This window comes from Camelus bactrianus, chromosome 16, assembly GCF_048773025.1.
Source record: "Camelus bactrianus isolate YW-2024 breed Bactrian camel chromosome 16, ASM4877302v1, whole genome shotgun sequence".
Taxonomy (NCBI): Eukaryota; Metazoa; Chordata; class Mammalia; order Artiodactyla; family Camelidae; genus Camelus; species Camelus bactrianus.
Genome location: NC_133554.1, coordinates 2,458,262 through 2,476,476, shown reverse-complemented (window position 1 = coordinate 2,476,476; position 18,215 = coordinate 2,458,262). Strand labels below are relative to the sequence as shown.

Genomic DNA, 18,215 nt, shown 5'->3' with positions numbered 1-18,215 from the left:
GCTAACTAACCTACCTCTCTGTGCGTCCTTCCCTTCCTCAGTGTTAAGGTGGGGATGCTAACGGTACCCTTACAGGGTAAGTCCTGCTAAATAGAGGATGTTATTCTTATTACTGTTTCAAGTTTAGCCACTAATGATGTGATCTTGCCCTGTGAAGGACCTGAAATTCAGAGACTCTGTGTCATCTTTGAAACTGTGTTTATAACAAGATGCTATTTGCCCCGCCTATGGGCAGACTGCCATCAGAAGGTTCGTGGAATAACGTGTTTCCTGAATTGAGGAGGTTCCTTCCATTCAAATCACAGTTTTTGCATGGCGATTTGCCAGTGCTACTTTAAACCTGACATCCTAATAATGGAGAAAAAAATCTCAAAGGAGAGAAAGCTTGGCAAACAGTGGTGAAACACAGAGACTGAACAGGTGGTCTGTGTATCTACTCTGCCTGTGCTGGGGTTTTGGTGGCCCACCCAGTGTGCGGGTTGTGGGGTTGTGTGGGGTTGGGTTTTTGTTGGTTTCTTCCTGCTTTCTGGTTGGATTGTTTCCATCCTACAGCCATTCTGAGCTGCTGAGTAGGAGCTGCCCTCTTTGAACGGGGCTCGAGCTCTCCAGTGGGCCACAGCCCCTGTGCTGGGCTGCACTCTCTAAACTACCTGCCTGGTACCTGACACCAGCCTCTGCAGGTTTAAGTAGCAACCTCGACACACTCAATATGAATGTAGAAAGGGCGAAGGTGCTTAATTCTCTTCCACAGGCGTTAGCCCTGGAAAGGAAAGATGCAATTTGAGGGCTTCTCTCAGATTCTTAATTGAACTCACTGACCTTCATCAGGCTTCCGTACAAAAATACCAGGGAAATTCAGCCCATTTTTCTGAATATAATGCAGTTCGTTTGCTGGAAGAAATGATAACACTGAACTGGTAATGATGAGTGGTATTTAATTTCCAAAAACCACTTCCCCATCCCCACCAGTGAAAGTGGGCCTCCCTGTGTCTCGTTGGGTGGTTTTCAGTGGGAATACAGATGCTGATCTCACCCAGCCTCCCTCTTTTTTATTACTTTGAAAATATCAATTCTTTGGCTTGTAGGAAAATAATTGAGCCCCCACATTAATTGCTAGGGAACAGTCAAAAAAGAAAAAAGAGAGGGAGAGAGAAATGACAAATAAACCCAAAAAGGGGGCCAAACACCAATAATCCACTTGGTTTTCTATTTATTGTAAGATATTGTAACCTCCCAAGGCTGGTTCAGATAAATATGTTTTGTCCAAGTTCAGGGGCTGCGGTTTTTCCTTGCTTCATGAAATTGTCTATGGGCAGGCCTTTGATCTTCCGGATCCAGGCAGCTTTGCTGGCCTTTTCTGGGTTGACCACTCCAGCGGGCTTTCTGGCCTGATACTCCTTCACCATGGCCTCCCCATACTCCTTCTGCTCCTTCACAGTCCACAGCATGAACTGGGTGTTCACTCGGAAGGGGTCCAGGGCCTTGCAGAAGTGAGGCCCATCTTTCTCGGCAGCCTGGGCCGCCGTGCCCACCGGCAGGGCCAGCATATGGTTTGGTTTGATGACCTGCATGCTAGTTAAGGGACTGAAGCTGCGCACCGTCCCATCAACTGAACTGGTCGCCCCGTCTTCACCCTGAACGCTGCCAGCGAGCCTGGGGCGGATGAGCACGGGCTGGGGTAGGGTGGACTGGACTCTGGGACTGTGCAGAGAATTCTTCAGGTTGGGCTGAAGCTTCTGGATTTCGAGGGGAATGCTGGTTTGTTTCACATCTATGGGAGGATTGCTGAATCTCAGCCGATCAACTTCACGTTGGACTGATTTTCCCTTAAAACTCAGGACCTTCCTGGGGTATGAAATTGAAGGTCCCCAGGCATCAATGACCTGGGCTTGGGGCCTACAGGGATAGGCAAACTCCCTGGAATTATGGGCTTTCTGCAGGGCGTTCACTGTCAGGAGCAACTGGTCAGAAGACATAGGGACGTGCCAGGAGTTTTTCTTTGAGCGGGTGATCAAATCTGCAGAAGTTCTTACTTGTCCTTTTTTTGGTACTTTCTCCACATCATCTGGTTTTTCTAAAAAAAAAAGGAAAGAAACAGTGTTTCATGTAAAACTTAAGTACTTATGCAAGAAAGTTAAATCCCTTCTAACTGCTCCTCAGACTGAGGTCTTTATTGCCCAGCGGACACACTGTCATCATGTGACCAAAAGTTCTCCATGAGACCAAAAATTATAACAGATTTAACACAAGTTTTAAACAAATACACTAGTATTTGTGTACTGGTGTGTATTAGCCTCTAGGTATGCACATTTTGGAAGGAACATATGTAATCCACCCATTCTTAAAACTTCCCTGAGGGAATGACCTTCACCCCTCTTTCATAGGCCTTATAAATTTTTAGTAACAGATTTCTAAATAAAAGTAATATTGTAAATCTTGATCTCCACCTTCTTAATCAACGTTGACTCCAAATGATCTTTGGATGTTTCTCAAAATCAAAACTGCCTTCAGATAATGTGTCACCCCTGGGAAATGGAAAGGATCACATGCCAAAAAGACAGTTCCTGAACAGGACTTCCCAAAATGTTTTGAACAATAGCTGCTGCTCCAAAAGCCACTGACCAGGACAAGAGATTCACTCTGGCATACGACCTTAGGGTCAGGACCTCCAAGGTGCCAGACCCGTCGGTTAGCAAGGATGTCTTCATAGGTGAGCAAATCTATGCCTCTCATTCAGGCCTTTCAATTCTTGCAATACCTCACAGACACACTGAAAACATGATCCCCATATTACAAAAGGAAAGACTGAGTCATGCAAAGTAGAAGTCATCTGTCTTGTCTGTCCTAGCGAGTACAGTCTGCACCGTACGACACCAATCTGTAACCAGAAAAGAAAACGCAATGGTGTGTTGCTTTTATACTGTTATAACAGTGTATAATTCTCCTTGACCAAATAGATTTTATCCCCAGATATCTGTGTATGGGCATACTAAGATGGGATGAAACTTCAAATGTTATTCTGGTCTTTACTTTGTTAATTAAATAAGTTTATTAAAACATATAAAACTAGATGGAATTAAGATGTTAAAATATTCCCCATTCTCCTTTGAATTCCGGAATAAATGATTCTGTGTGTGTGCATGTGTGGGACAAAACACAGTTCTTCTCCTATTAAAAGGAATTGTGATGCGCTCATTGTTCATTAACTTGTCTTTTTTTCGTATAGTGATATATTGTGGATCTCTTTCCAACGTATGCACTTCCTCATCCATTTTTCGCTGTCATGTAATACTCTGTGGTACAGATTCGTCATCATCTACTTAGTGATTGCCCACGATGGACCTTTGGCCTGTTAGTGATCAACCTTAAAGAAATGCAAGTACCGTTTTTACGTGTCATGTGAGCAGGTGCAAACTGATGGCTAGCACCCCATGTCGGCTTCGGGGCGGTGGGAGTGTGCATGCAGTGGTGGTGAGAGAGTTAAGTTGACAAGGCGGTTTTTAAGGACAACACGGCAACATCTTTCCAGATTGTAAATGCAATTATCCTCTGGCCCAGCAAAGCCACTCCTAGGGCTTTACCCTGCAAGGTTTACACCTGTACAGGTACACGGACACAGGTATATACAAGGATGCCCACTTTAGTATAGACCTCATAAAACTCAATTGTCTTACCGTTGCCTCAAAACTAGTCTCTGCAATGAGTTTGATTCAAAGAAACCCTACTTATCAGCCAAAAATATTTGAAAGGCATTTTAAATCTTTGCCAAAGTCGCTCAGAACCAACAAAGGGACATCCCATTCATGGTGTCCAGTGACTCTTCTTAAAAGCCCCTTCCCCACCTCTCTCCGTCACCTCCCCATCTCATTTGCATAGCACTGCCCCCCAACCTAGCTCCTCCCTCATGAATCCCCTGCAGCGCCCTCTGAAGTCAGCCTGGCTGCCTCTTCTCTCCAGCTGCTGCACTCCTGACTCAGGCTGATGACACAAGGGTCCCAGGAGTGAGGAGGCGCCCGGAGAGCCAGCAGCTCGAAGCTCAGCTCTGAGAAAGGCTCTCACTCTGCGTGGCCTGAAGGTAGTAAGGGGACAGTTAAGGGAAACCAGTCACTCTTGGGAGAAGCTGGGCATTTTATTCACTCTGAATCAAAGATAAGCAGACTTACTGGTGGACCTGCTGAAAAACCAGGCTGAGCAGAGACAGAGAGAGAGAGGCTGGATCTCGCCGCACTGGTTATGAATGGAGTCTCACCGCTCTTACCTCCGGGGAGGGGTTTTGCTTCCCAAGTCTCTTGCTCCCGCTGGCCGCCCCTGCCATTTGCATCCCTGGGACTCGTTCTCTTCCTGCCGTCTCTTCGGGGTGACTTCAGCTTTCCTTGACTCAGAGGCGCTTCCGTTAACGGTGCTGAATGACGATCAGGGTGGGGGGGAGCTGTCGTAATTGCATAATCCAATTAGGTATGAATAAAGGGGGTGTAGCTGATCGTTCAACTGATTTTCACCCGAACAGTCTCTTTGTTACCGTGTCATCCCATGAAAGTTGGTGGTCACCCGGAGCCTAAGATGTGTCTAGATCACCTCCTGACCTCCCCCACCCCCTGCCGCCACCACTCATCTTTCCTACTGATTATCAAGCTCTAAGCATTATTTAAAACTCTCCAGCCTCTGTCCTAACCACTTGTGGTGTGACACTCTTGGAGCCGATCTGTTGATCCAGTATTTTCCAGGTACGCACGCTATCGATCGGAGGTCTAGAGAGAATACATTCTGCAGAGGACATTTTTCTGCAGTATAACATACCTTGTCTCTGTCCTAAGCAAATGATTAATGCACTCTATGTTTGGGGATTCGGGGAATGGGGGGAGGATGTTGATTTGTTTGGCTTTTGTTTTGATGGCAAGTATTGTGCGTTAGTCTTGTCTACCGTAGGAAGACTCTAATAAGTTGGAAAACTTGGGCCTTGGAAAACCAGATTCCCTGGAGCCGGCTAACAAATTGTCAGATGGGAGAGAATGGCTCTCACCTTCCCTAAAGGTTGGGATTTATATCAGCAAGAACCCGTTAGCCAAGATACCCCGCAAAGAAACTGGTCCTGGCACGTCCTCACCTGCTCCACTGGGCACCATTCAGGCTGCCCGGGATTTCGCTCTCTTACCTGTAGGTGACCTGGATGCCTTCAGAAAGATGCGGGACTTGTGAGGTTTGCTTAACAGGGACTCCTGGGCTACTTGTTTGCTGGATAGAGAGTCCCTGGGGCTGTAGATCTGAGTGCTGGACTTGGAGAGAACTTCTGTGAGGTCATTTTCTTCCCTGTCTTCCTCTTTGTCCCTGGTCTTCTGTTTGGCCCGTTCCAGGGGGTACTGCCACTTTATATTCTCGAACTGGAACATGAGAACATTGCTCTCCGTGTTGATCACCATCCTGGAACCAAAGCAACAAGATTGGGAGGCTGCCACTGCCCAGCTTCCAGATAGCACTTGGACTACTGTCGTGCCCAGTCCTGAGGCCGAGGGATCAGTGCCACAGACAGGGTGGTGCAGGTCGCTGGAGGGTCTAGAGCGGAGAGAGGCAGCCGGCCTTGCAGCAGGAGGTCGTTAGCTCTGTAGCTGTTTTCCTTAAAAATTAAATGTGAGCAAGGCACACATGTTCTGATTACTTCGCTTCTTGGGTTAAAATATTTTTAAATGAATTTCTGTTCCTGGAGTGGGCGCCAAGTACCTGGGGTGCACAAGGCAGAAGGCTTAACTACTCTGCACACAGATGTCTTGAAATTCACTCCTTTTTTTTAAGCACAGCAGCCACACGGCGCGTCTCTGCCCTGAAGAATGTGGAGAAGTCTGTAATGGGGAGGCCTCAAGCCCTCACTGCCCACCGGCACGCTCCTTCACTCCGTCACTCCAAGGTCTCTGTGCTCTGCATTCAGACAGAACGCTTGCACTTTGTAAAGCAAGAGGATTTCCATCTTCCCTAATCCCCACTGTCAGGCCGCTGAAGGGAAAAAGAGTTCCTAACCCGGGGCCCCCAACATCGCTTCCCACCCACCCACTGGGTCCTGGGGCTCCCGGCACCCACAGAGCACCGCTTTCAACCATAAGCAAGACATGGAAATGCTACGTGCGGGTTCCTTTCTGCTCCAAAAGGCTGCAATTTTAAGACTCTCTGGCAGCGTAAACTCTGTAAAAGTGACTTGTTTTTGGAAAAGCTGGAATGGAATTCAGGGAATCATTCCAATTAGAAATCTCTTCCAGACTTATTTTCACTCAAGCTGAAGTCTCTCTTTGGATGTCACAAACAAGAAAAGGTCAGAGGGGACCTTTTTTAAATGGCTTTTTTTTAATTAGTTCATATCTGAAAAGAATTAATTTACTGAGCCTTATTACTAGCACCTTGTCCTTTAAGATGGTAAAAAGTACAAATAAAGTTTCATTAAAAGGAAGGCAATGTGGTTGGAAGTGATTAGGTGATGCCTCAAGCGAGCCTGTGGGAGAATTTAAAAGGTCAGTATAGTTGGGTATTTTCACGTAATATCATATGTGAAGTGAAGCATATAACACACAGAGTACTATGTACAAATCGTGTAGTCACAGTTCTGGTTTCTGTAAACTCAGTTCTGCCCCCCGGACATTGGCCGTCTGCCAGTGCCACCCCCACCGTCCTGTAAGTCTCTGCAACGGAAGTGAGACCAGGAGACAGCCGGTGCAGCTCTCAGGCAGAACACACGGCCAGGGAGCAGCAGGGGTTACAGGTCTGCAGAACCACGGTCCCCGTAGCAACACCGAATTGCACCCATCACGTGATTTGATCAGACACCCGAGCAAAGGAAGAGTAACGTGATCCCCGATTGCTGAGTTTTGTGCAAAGTCCCATGAATGAGCCCCCAACTCATAGAGTCAGCCTATTACTCCACTGCAGCCAAAGCTGGAGGGGAGCACTGCCCGCGTCTCCTGCTGCTGACAAATCCGGGGCCAGAGTCCCAGAGGAGGGAAAAACTCATCCAAACAGAACGGCTCAGGGCTCTGACCTCCACACCGACCACCCACCTGTTGCCCTGAATAAAGAAGGACAGCACAGGATCACCTCTGCCATTGGCCTTCATCACCTTCAGGCAGTTCCCATTTAGGAAATTGTAAATGCGGATCTTGCCGTCTGCACAGGCACTGATGACCCGGAGGAAGAGAAGGGCCACGTGGAGCACCTCCCTGGAAGGGAACAGAGCAACGGGCAGTACCCACCTTCTGGTAAACTGCTTGTGTTTGTCTGTCATTGGGGCGTTTTGTGTATGGTGGGGAGGCAGGGGTCATGAAACGATGGAAATGATGTGTGTCATCATTTTTTAATTCTGGGTGGGAACCATCAACCCTCAACACACAGCCATACTCTCTCTCCCTATTCCACAGTTCTTCTGTTCTTCTGCCTACAATTTGGTCACAGTCACAGTGCCAGCCACCAATGAAGCCCAATGGCTGGAAATTCTAGATGAAGACTTTAAATCATCTATTTTAATAGAAGACTTGAGAAAAAAAACAAAACAAAACAAATACATAAGACTATAGAAAACAAATAGCAAAATGGCAGAGTAAGTCCATTTTACACTTAATGTAAAGGGATTAAACTCTTCAATTAAAAGGCAGACATGGAAGAAAGGATCAAGAACATGATCCAACTATATGCTGTCTACAAGAGGCTCCCTTTAGATTCAAAGACACAAATATGTTGAAGGTAAAAGAATGGAAAAAGATACTTGATACCAAAAGAAACTGGATCGCTATATTAACATCACACAAAATAGACTTTTACAGAATTGTTAATAGAGACAAAAAAGAACATTAAATAATGATAAAAGGGTGAATTTATCAAGGAGATATAACACTTATGAATGCATACACATTATTACAATACTAGCCTTGGAAAGACATTAAGGAATAAAGGTTTAAAAAAAGTCACTACAGAGTCCAGAAGCTTTTCTAAGCAGCATCATTTTTGTCAGCCCTGCTTTGCACCCTCTAATTTCATTCCTCTTATCCATTCTCTCCCACACTGTATGCAGAAGCTTAATTTTGGATGAAGAAAAAAATGTTGGCCCAAGAGGACAGAAAAGAGCCCACTTTCTCTGGTCCTTCTTCCATGAAGGACCAAGAGCAAATATATCTGTTTTTTCACCTCTTTCTTAGCCGAAAAATGGGTTTTAGTCCACTCATTAGAACTCTCCAGAAAGGCAATCTGTCAAGTTAGTCCTCATTGTCCATCAGTTAGAAATATTCATTGAGCATTTACACATACACAGCACTACTTCAGATGGTGGGAGAGGAGGCCCTGCCGCTGAGATCACGGACCGTGTCCTCCAGATTTGCTGTAACTGCACAAGGTATCAAGAACCAATGTGAATGGTGTGCTGGGGCTGTCATTCGATGGGAGTGGAAATGGTCTAGGACGGTCTCGTAGCTGAGGTGGAGAGGGAGGCTCACGGATTGATGAAATGGAGAACAAACTGCTGAGTTTGCCGGGAAGGATTTATTTTTCAGCAGCTTTACTAAGTCCTACCGAATCATGCCCGGAAGGTCTGGGAAATGTACAGTCACAATTTTCAGGGGAGTCCTCCTTGAGGTCAAGGTTTGAGAATCCAGGTGATATGCTAAGAGGCTTACCAATACTCACCTGGAGGGTGGATAAATCACTGAACGCTGGCCCTTCCTGACAGCCACGTGTCAGCAAGGCAGCCATGCACCCCAGACAGCAAACACACGTGCACGCGTGTTCCCTTCCCCCACCCACAGGGCCAGCCTGCCTGTTCAGGAGGTTCCTGGGAGGCTGCAAGGGAATCTGGGGCCATGTTGCACCAAATAGCTATCCCCTGAGAGATCCTTCTGGAAGACCTATTCACTCCTTCAATCAATTAGGACCGCGGTTAGTTCCCTGGAATTCCTTACCCTGCACTCAGGGGAAGAAGCATTGCTCACGCTCAACAGCAGTGGCTTTGAGCAGCCTGCACACCCACGACCATTGCACAGCCACTAACGGACCACAGCACCTTTGCTGAATAAATTTAGCTGTGACTCCAGCCTACTTCTCGATTGTCTCCACGCAGCCACCACCCCTAAACCGGGACTGGGACAGTGAAACGGAATCCGTTTGCTGTCCTGGAATGGAATCTAGCTCACAGGCTTTGAGGGAGCTCCTTCTCTAAGCCCGTAAGTGGCTTTTAAACTTCTGGCACTTGGACAAGTTTAAGCTTTTGTGAACACAAACCTCCTGGGCTAAAGACCAGTTCCAAGAATTTTAAGTTGACTGGAACTGGCATCATGTGGGACGGTACTGCCAATATTCATACATTTGATATCTAATACATACACATTTATCACGTGTTCCATAAGCATAAAACTTCAGTAACTTCTCAAAATCCACACCGAGTATTATGATTTCTTAAGAGAAACAAGTGAGGGCAGGAGAGGGGGCGGCCAAGCTGGGTAACAGGTATAAGAGGAGGAAAGCAGGAGCGGGTCAGAGCCGAGGGACAGAAGGCCAGCACAGGGACCGATTGGCCGGAGGGCACCATCTAGGCTCTGAGGGAAAAGGAGGGCTCAGGACTTTGGCCAGGGCTTCCTTGGCACCTACTTGGGATGCTTGAAGGCCATGAGGCATCGCTCATACTTCCCCACCATGCTCCAGGCCATGACCAGGCCGTCGGCGCTGCCCGAGAGGAGATGCCACTGGTCAAAGAATAGACACTTCACGGCTCCCTCATGGCCGTTGAGAGTCTGCAAGAAAACATGCCCCTGTTTTCAGCCCGCCTTCAGCGCAGACTGGGGGCATCTTCAGATGAATCCCAGAGCCACACTCCACTGATCCGTGATGACCACCCAGTCGGTGTGTACCTGAGCCGACCTGACTTTTCCTCTAAGAAGGCCAGTAGCGTCCGTGCTTCCTGCGTGCAGAGCTCTCTCCCCCAGTTAAGCAGGAATGTGATCAGGGAGAGAGCTGCTCCCGGCGGGTCTGTGGCGGGGCAGGCCCCGTCTTCCCGGAGTGCCAGAGGTGGTTAAAGTTTCCCTTCCTCTGCTGCCAGACAGGGAAGGGGACAGGATTCTGTCCCTGGTTCCTCGGCAGGACCCAGAGGCCCCTGGGGCATCCCGGTGCCTGCAGCTGCTGGTCAGACTGCGGCGGCAACATCACCAGTGGAAAAAAGCCACCAGTCAGACCAGCTTGCTGTGACCCTGAGTTCCTGGCACAAGCGATGTCTCACCACCACCGGCTAGGGCCAGGGGGTTTCAAATCCAGCAAGAACAGTTTTGGGGTGTGAACATTTAATAATTTTTGAGGCAGTCAATGTTCTCATGAGACAGTAAGGAGGATAGCTGTGGCTTTGTTCAGTCTCAGAATGGCCCCTACCTGGGGGGTGGGGAGACTGCCCCTTCCCCAGACCACCCTTCTGGCGACTGTACTCAGCTGCTCTAGGGTGGTCTGGGGCACTACCTGGAGGAAGTTGATCAGTGTCCTCCCGTCCCTCACCCCTGGTGCCCCCACCCCCATGCCCCACCCTCTCACCTTGACCAGCTGGGCGGTGACGGTGTGCCACACCTTGACCACGCCTCTCTCACAGCTGCTCACAATGTATGTGTCATTGATCCTGGTGGCCAGAATGGGGTCTTTGTGTTTAAAGGTCTTCAGGCACCTCCCTGTCTCGACATCCCACTCTGGAAGGGAGAGGGAGAGAGAGGAAGGTGGAGGGGGACAGGTGCATGGAGAGGGTGATGCTGGGGGTCCACACCCCATCACAGAAGCTCAGACCAGCCAAGCCCAGGAGGTCAGATCACAGAAGGCTTCACCTGGCCCAGCACAGGCCACAGGCTCACCCCTAGTCTGCGTTCCTGCAACACAGAGCCCCCAGTCACACTCCCTGGGAGAGCCAGCCGGGCATAGACCTTGGCTCTGACCCTGGAACTTAGCCTCAGGGTCTGAGAGCTGGACAGCTCATCTCCACTGGGCCTCCTCCTCAAGCCTGGAAAACACTCAGACTTCAGGACAATCGTAGCGTATGTGTGGTGTCATCATCCCTCCAGACGCTACTCTCCTGACCCCCACCTTCTGGCCCCCAAAGAGAAGAAAGCTGTCTCTCCTCCTATGCATTTAAATATTTCTGATTCTGACTCTGGAATTTTACTACCGAGAGACTGTCATCACGGGGGCAGGTTCACTGCTGCTTCTCCGTAGACGGGGCTGGAGCACTGCCTCCCGGACTGCGAGCGCTGGGCGGATGTGCGGGTTGACGGCAGGGTGGGAGAACCGAGCTTGAAGGAAGACACTGAGAGTGGGCACCGAATTCAGGGGTGAGGACACTGAAGTCGGCTCTGTCAGCCCCCAGAGTCCCTTCTGCTTCCGTAGGCAACGGAATGTGTAACCTCGGACCGAATACTGAGCAACCACAGCCGAACCCCACCCCGCGCGGACGGTGGACCGGGCGCCACTGCAAGCGCCTGACGTGCAGCAAACCTTCTCCACAAGCCAGTGCTCTTATTGGTCCTCACTGGACAGGTGAGGAAACCGAGGCACAGAGAGGCTCAGGAACCCGCTCTAGACCACACAGGCGGTAAGCAGATCGAGCCAGATTCAAACCCAGGGAAACTGGGTCCGGAGGCCACGCTCTTAACCATGAACCCTAACTACGTTAGCACGCTTTTCTGCACTAATTTTTTACTTACGTGCTGACCCTTTTATCAAACTAGAAATGGGAAAATTGAAGATGAATTAAAAGATTCACTGGGAGGGCGCCCTGTTTTAAAGAATTCACTGTCTCTGTTTTTGTTCTGTTTCAGGAACCCTGGCAGGCAGGGGGAGCCCAGGGGAAGCAGGCAGGCTGGGAGCTGGGCCAGGATTAGGGTGAAGTGAGAGGTCCTCGGGTTGTTTTTTCATCATGTATTTTGCATGTTAATTTTGACTTTTCAAATGTTGCATTAAAATATGTGTCTTGGTTACTGAGAGTTTTGGTGTCCCCTTAAATTCTGCGCCAGAGGTGAGGGCCTGACTGCCCCTTCCCAGTTCCGGCCCTGCTGGTGCCCCCCATCCAAGACTCACTCAACTGGGTCGGAGGCCCTGTCCGCCCTTCCATCCTCAGACCCTCATCCTGCATCCTTCCTGTCGCACTCCTCAAGGCAGTCAAGGCAAGGGTCGGTTGAGGAGGGAGAAGGGGTCGGGAGTGAGGCTCCCGGGCGGGACTGAGCATTGGCACCGGTGACGCCACCCACGGTCCCTTTCCCACCACCTCCTTCCACCCGCTCCTAACATGCAGTGGCTTCCGGGGCCCTGGCTTCCCTTCTCTTCGCTCTTCCCTCCTACGTTGCAGAGGAAATCTCACCCACACCTGGGCTTCCACGTCTTATTATAATGGATAACCTCCACGTTGACGCACTTGCCTCTGCCCGGGAATCCCACACTCGGCGTGTTAGCGTTCTGTCTGCTGCTGTAGCAGACTGCCACCCGCTTAGGGGCTGAAGACAGCAGATGCATTAGCTCACAGAAGTTCAGCACGACCTCCCAAGGCTAAAGGCAAGGTGTCAGCAGGGCCACATTTCCCTATGGAGGCTCTGGGGGTGGGGCTGGGATTTCTTACATGTTTACTATTGTACTGTCACATGTTACTGTCCCCCCTTATGTATTCACTTATCTGTCTCCATTAAGACACCAGGAGCCTCTGGAGGAGATTAAAGGCCATGTCAAAAGAGCCATATCATGTTTATTTTCCTCCCTTACCACCTACCACGGCATCTAGTGTTCAGCAAATAGCCAATAAGTGAGTGGATCACTGGATACATGGATGGGTAGATGGCAGGATGAAGGACGGCCTATAGACATGAGCAAAGCAAGGGGAGGGTATAGCTCAAGTGGTAGAGCGTGTGCTTAGCATGAACAAGGTCCTGGGTTCAATCCCCAGTCCAGTCCCTCCATTAAAAAATTTAAAAATAAACCCAATTACCTTCCCACCAAAAAACAAACAAACAAAGAAGAAAGGAACTAGGAATGAGCAAAGCAAGTCCTCTGGCAATCCACGGACTTGGGGGAGCTTCTTAGAAGCTGTGAGCCATTTCTTTCTCACCTTTCACCTGGCAATCTTTTGCTCCAGACACAAGCTTGGTCTTATACACATCCATGCACGTGATGGTGCCCTGGTGGCCATTGAAGATTCGAATGCAAGCCCCACTTTTCAGATCCCAGTATCTGCAGGAATCAGGCCAAAAAAAAAAAAAAAAAAAAAAAAAAGCTTTTGAGACTCTCTGAGGACCATCCTGTCTAGGGCTCCTTTAGATCAGCAGGCGGCTGGAAGGCGGCAGTCTCATGAGTCCAAGGCCTGGATCTGAGTCCTGGTTGCAGCACCTAGTCGGTGTGACTTTGGGCAAGTTGCTTCATTTCCAGGCGCGCTTCACTTCCTCACTGATGAAATGGAAACGATAATAATAGCAGTCACCTCACAGGGTTTTTGTGCAGGAGTAAATACACGAATGCAGTGACTGTCAGCCGGGGTGATTTCCCCGCCCGGGGGACCTCTGACAATGTCTGGCGACATTTCTGGTGGGCACAAGTCGGGGGGGAGGTGCCACTGGCATGTAGCGCGTAGGGTCCGAGGATGCTGCTGAACACCCTCCGGTGCACAGGCCCGCCCCCATGAGAAGAAGTCTCCTCTTTTTGGTGGGGGGTTCATAGGCCTACTTATTTATTTATTGTTAATGTTTCTATTTTAATGGAGGTGGGAAAGCAAAATGATACTACAGCCGCGTGGGAGGACAGTTGGTGATTTCCCACAAAAATAGAAAAAACCCTGCAAATGATGTTTATAGTAGCTTTACTCATAACTGCTAAAACTTAGAAGCAACTAAGATGTCCTTCAGTAGATGTAAGAATAAACAAACTGCGGTACCGCCAGACAAGGGGCATTACTCGGGGTAAGAACTGTCACCACAATATGTTCTGGAACCATTTGTGCTTCCTCTCCTATGAAATTCCTGTTCAGTTTTCATGTTCTTGTTTTTTGTTTGGTCTATGTATCTGTTGACTTATTTATCCTTTTCCTATTAATTCATAGGAGTGTTCAGATTTCCTAGATAGCTAATTCTTTATCTTTGTGCTGCAAATTTATTCTTCCATCTAAGACCCATCTATGGTATCTTTTGATGGACAGAAATCTTTAACCTAAATGTAGTAGACCTTGTTGATTTGACATGTTTAGCAAACCCTTTCTTACCTTAAAGTCATAAAGACATTACTCAGGAATGTGTTCTTTAAAATTAAAAAAAAATACTTTTGCCTTTCATCTTTAGGCCTTAAATCTACCTGAAACTGATTTTGTTATCAAATGAGGTAGGGGCCCCATTTATTTTTCTTTTTCCTCTCTGTATTTGGATATCCAGTTATCTACATACCATTTATGGAAAAACTCTCCCTTCTCCAGATGGATCTTAAATAGTAAAATTCCATTTTTTTTATAGCTGAGTAATATTATATATCTATACACACACACACACACACACACACACACACACACACACACATACCACATCTCTCTATTCATTCATGTGTTGATGTGTAGCACAGGGAGCATAGCCAATGTTTTGTAACAACTTTATATTGCGGGGGAGTAATTAGGTTTTTAATTTATTTATTTATTCTTAATGGAGGTACTGGGAATTGAACTCAGGACCTTGTGCATGTTAGGCATGCCCTGTGCCACTGAGCAATACCCTCCCCCCATAACGACTTTAAATGGAGTATAAACTATAAAAATACTAATCATTATGTTGTACACCTGAAACTAACATAACATTGTAAGTCAACTACAATTAATAAAAAACACTCATGAACTATAGTTAACAATACTGTGTCGTATATTTGAAAGTTGCTAAGAGAGTAGATCTTGAAAGTTCTCGTCACAAGAAAAAAAATTGTAAAACTATATGTAGTGATGGATGAAACTAAAGTAAGCTGTGGTAATCATTATGCAATATACGCATATATCAAATCACTATATTGTCCACCTAAAACGAATATGTTATATGTCAATTATACGTCAATAAACAATAGAAAACTGACGCACATGGGTCCCAGGAGCCCATCCAAGAACATCTCCGAAAGAATAAAGAACTATGAACAATGCACACCTCCATCAACAGAAGAATTAATGAGTTATGATGTATTCATCCAATCAAACACTGTATCTCTGTGAAAATAAATTAATTATTGCTACCTACATCATACAGATGAATCTCAAAATCATAGTTCAGTGCAAGAATCAAGTGGAGATGAATTTTTAAAATACAATTCCATTTATGTTATGTTCAAAAAATGGACAAAAGTAGTTAATGTGTTTGGAGATATATAGATCAGCGGCAAATCTATAAAGAAACACAAGGGAATAATTAGCATGAATTTAGGATGCCCTTACCTCGGGCTGGGAGGGAAAAAGAAGCAGTAAGAGAAAGGCACACAGTGGGGTTTGGGGAATGGGGATGATCTATTTCTTGGCCTGAGTAATGAGCACATGGGTGTTTATTATATTGTTTTAAAATATATGTATATATACATTTTTAAACACTACTTTGCTTCTATACTATATTTCTACTCACAAAAAACTGCTTTCCCTTGAAGGAATCTATCAAAATAAATATCAGATATGCCTTCATCTAAGAGTGCTAAACAGAAGACACTTTCTGATTCAGTCTTCAGCTAGAAAATTGTTATAAATTTATCTCATTCAAAGTTTAAACAATATACAAATTCTTGGTTTTTATCTTGCCAAAAAAAAAAAGGTGGGTTGTTCTAGAAGTCAGTACCATTTAGGATAACTTTTGCATAAATACGAAAAGGTAAAAGCATGCATGCTTCTTCCGCGAGCCGCCTTCAGGCCTGGGGGTGCTGGGGACCGCTCACCTGATGCTCAGGTCATAACTCCCGCTCAGAAGAAAGTTGTCCTCCTCACACAGGAAGAGGGCGTGGACGCTCCCGGCATGGCCTCGGAGCCTGATGGGGACCTCCTTCACTTGTATGATGTCCAGAAGCTGGATCTTCCGGTTGGAGGACACAGCTAGCAAGTCTCCCCCAGAGTAGTGGATGATTCTGTTTCGGTCCCACCTGAGTTGCGGGGGGGAAAGGATGAGTCCTGAAGGAAGGGTTGGTGTCCTTCCTGGAACTCCCTCAGCCCAGTGCCTGTCACCTGCAGCAGTGGAAGGACGGCAAACCCAGGGCCTTCCAACACCGGAGGCAGCAGAAGGCAAGACGTCATGTCAGCGGGCCCTACCTCACGCCATAACAAAAGCCCGTTTCAGGTGGATTTAAAACCTAAGGACAAAAGGCCAGACTGTGTTTTTTTTTTTTTTAATTCTGCTAATGTATGACAAGTCCCCAAGGGAGATATAAGAGTCGTAGCGTTTCCCAGCTTGTTAGACTGTGGAAACCTTTTTTCATGGAAAACCTCAGATGAACACGATTGGGAAGCCCTACACCCACTGCACATCCCACTGTTTCCATCTTTTCCCCCCTTTAACCGATATCTACTGGGCATATTTTAGGAGCAAAGTCCTGGGCCAACAGGTGCTAATGGGAAATTCAAAGATGAATAGGATATGGATGGACCTTGCCCCTCAATGAGCTGATAGTCTGTGAAACAGGGTGAGTGGAATTAATTTTCCAATCATTAGCTTATTAGCAAATAGATGGAATATGAGCAGGATGACTGAATAATTTATTGTCCAAAGTGAGTTTTTTTCATTGTGAAAGGGGACACTATTATTAATTCAAGGACCACAGAGTGAAGTGGGATTGTTTCAGTAAACAGGGATTTATAGTCACCCTGAATATGAGGAGCAAATCCTGATGTTTTTGTCCTCATTCCACTTGTCATTTCTAGAGTTCGAGCTGTCATCCTCTCTTCTAAAGAGCACGTATCACCATGCTCTCCGTAAAAACTCAACTTTGCCTTCCCCCTGCCTGCTCTGTCTTCCCCCTCCTGGCTGGTCAAAATGCAACTTGTTAGTGAGGTTCACGGCCAAAAATAAAACAGAGATGGCCTTCCCAAAACTTTATGAATAAAAAGTGAAGTCCTAAGTCTAAAGCAGAGCAGAAGGTTGATTATTAATGGGGCTTCTTCTGGACTGTTTAAATGAAGTCACACTCCACAGTTATCATAAATGCCATTTTCATATTTACCATGGACAGACATTCCCAGAGCTCTGCTGGAGTGGGGGTGCAGCACAGCCCCACATCTCCTTAAAATATGTGTCCATACACGCAAAGAAGAAATTCGAGGATCAACAGCAATATTAATGGTAGTTATCGCTACATGGCAAGGTCGTGGGACAACTTTCCTTTTCTCTAGACATTTTCTGGCTTTTAGTGGATTTTTTCCCAATAAATATATATTACTTCTAACATTAGAATAAAGAAATAAATACAGTTTTAAAATATTTCGTGTGTGTGCAAAAGGTCGTTGGTCAGTCCACCCCAAGTTTACAAGGGGAGAGCGTCCTCCAGCCGCTGCCAGGAAAGGTGCAATAATCAAGCACCTATTCCCCAAATGGGGTCTCATGCTGTTCTGGAGCTGGAGCTTGGGGGGGAGGAACCACTGCCTCTCCAAGTGAGTGAGGGTCGTGGGGACCCTAAAATGCCAGTGTGGTAATTCAGGGGTCCCTGGAGACCTGGATTCCAGCCCCCGTACCTACGTGTCAGAGAGAATGCGGATATTATAAGTCCCACAGAAGACATTCCTCTCCTCCATCTGGACCTGCTGAGTTTCCTGGCTCTGGTATGCGGTCCACAGGTTGTAGTCACTCTAACAAGGGAAAATCTGCAGTCAAAGTACAGCGGCAGCTTGACCCAGGGCCCAGACACACATCCCCGAGAGTCTCCCCTGGCAAGGGGCCAGGGGCCAGCAACTCCTCTCCTTCAGGCTGTGGACGCTGCTGCACGGTGATGGGGGCCAGTGAGCACAAGGAACCCACAAAGGAGAAAATTTTGAGTCAAGGGTCCTAATTCTTCTTCCACCTCTGATTTCAGGAACTTGTGATGTCAGCAACAGCACAACTTTTCCAAAGATGAGCTCACAACCAGGAAATCAGGATGCATGCACAGTAAAGTCGCAGGTGCCCCCTGACTGGCCGTTTCACTGCAGCTTCACAGTCACATTGTGTATTCGTGACGGTCTGGAGAGACTCAAGTCACATGTGAAATTACGCCTACACACC

At 47.2% G+C, this 18,215-nt stretch overlaps 1 protein-coding gene across 1 annotated transcript in view; it reads right to left on the bottom strand.

Moving 5' to 3' along the window:
- Positions 1 to 1,193: 1,193 nt before the first annotated feature.
- The window catches only part of LOC105061702 (F-box/WD repeat-containing protein 10), a 43,302-nt gene continuing 26,280 nt past the window's right edge, over positions 1,194 to 18,215 (bottom strand). The window contains exons 12-20 of the mRNA XM_074341881.1: positions 17,694 to 17,803; positions 15,907 to 16,107; positions 13,082 to 13,203; positions 10,537 to 10,685; positions 9,610 to 9,752; positions 7,038 to 7,196; positions 5,153 to 5,418; positions 4,259 to 4,429; positions 1,194 to 2,074 (exon numbers count right to left, since the gene is read on the bottom strand). Of these exons, the coding sequence (XP_074197982.1) occupies positions 1,245 to 2,074; positions 4,259 to 4,429; positions 5,153 to 5,418; positions 7,038 to 7,196; positions 9,610 to 9,752; positions 10,537 to 10,685; positions 13,082 to 13,203; positions 15,907 to 16,107; positions 17,694 to 17,803 (2,151 nt within the window). The 3' untranslated portion in view covers positions 1,194 to 1,244. The remainder of the gene's footprint in view (positions 2,075 to 4,258; positions 4,430 to 5,152; positions 5,419 to 7,037; positions 7,197 to 9,609; positions 9,753 to 10,536; positions 10,686 to 13,081; positions 13,204 to 15,906; positions 16,108 to 17,693; positions 17,804 to 18,215) is intronic.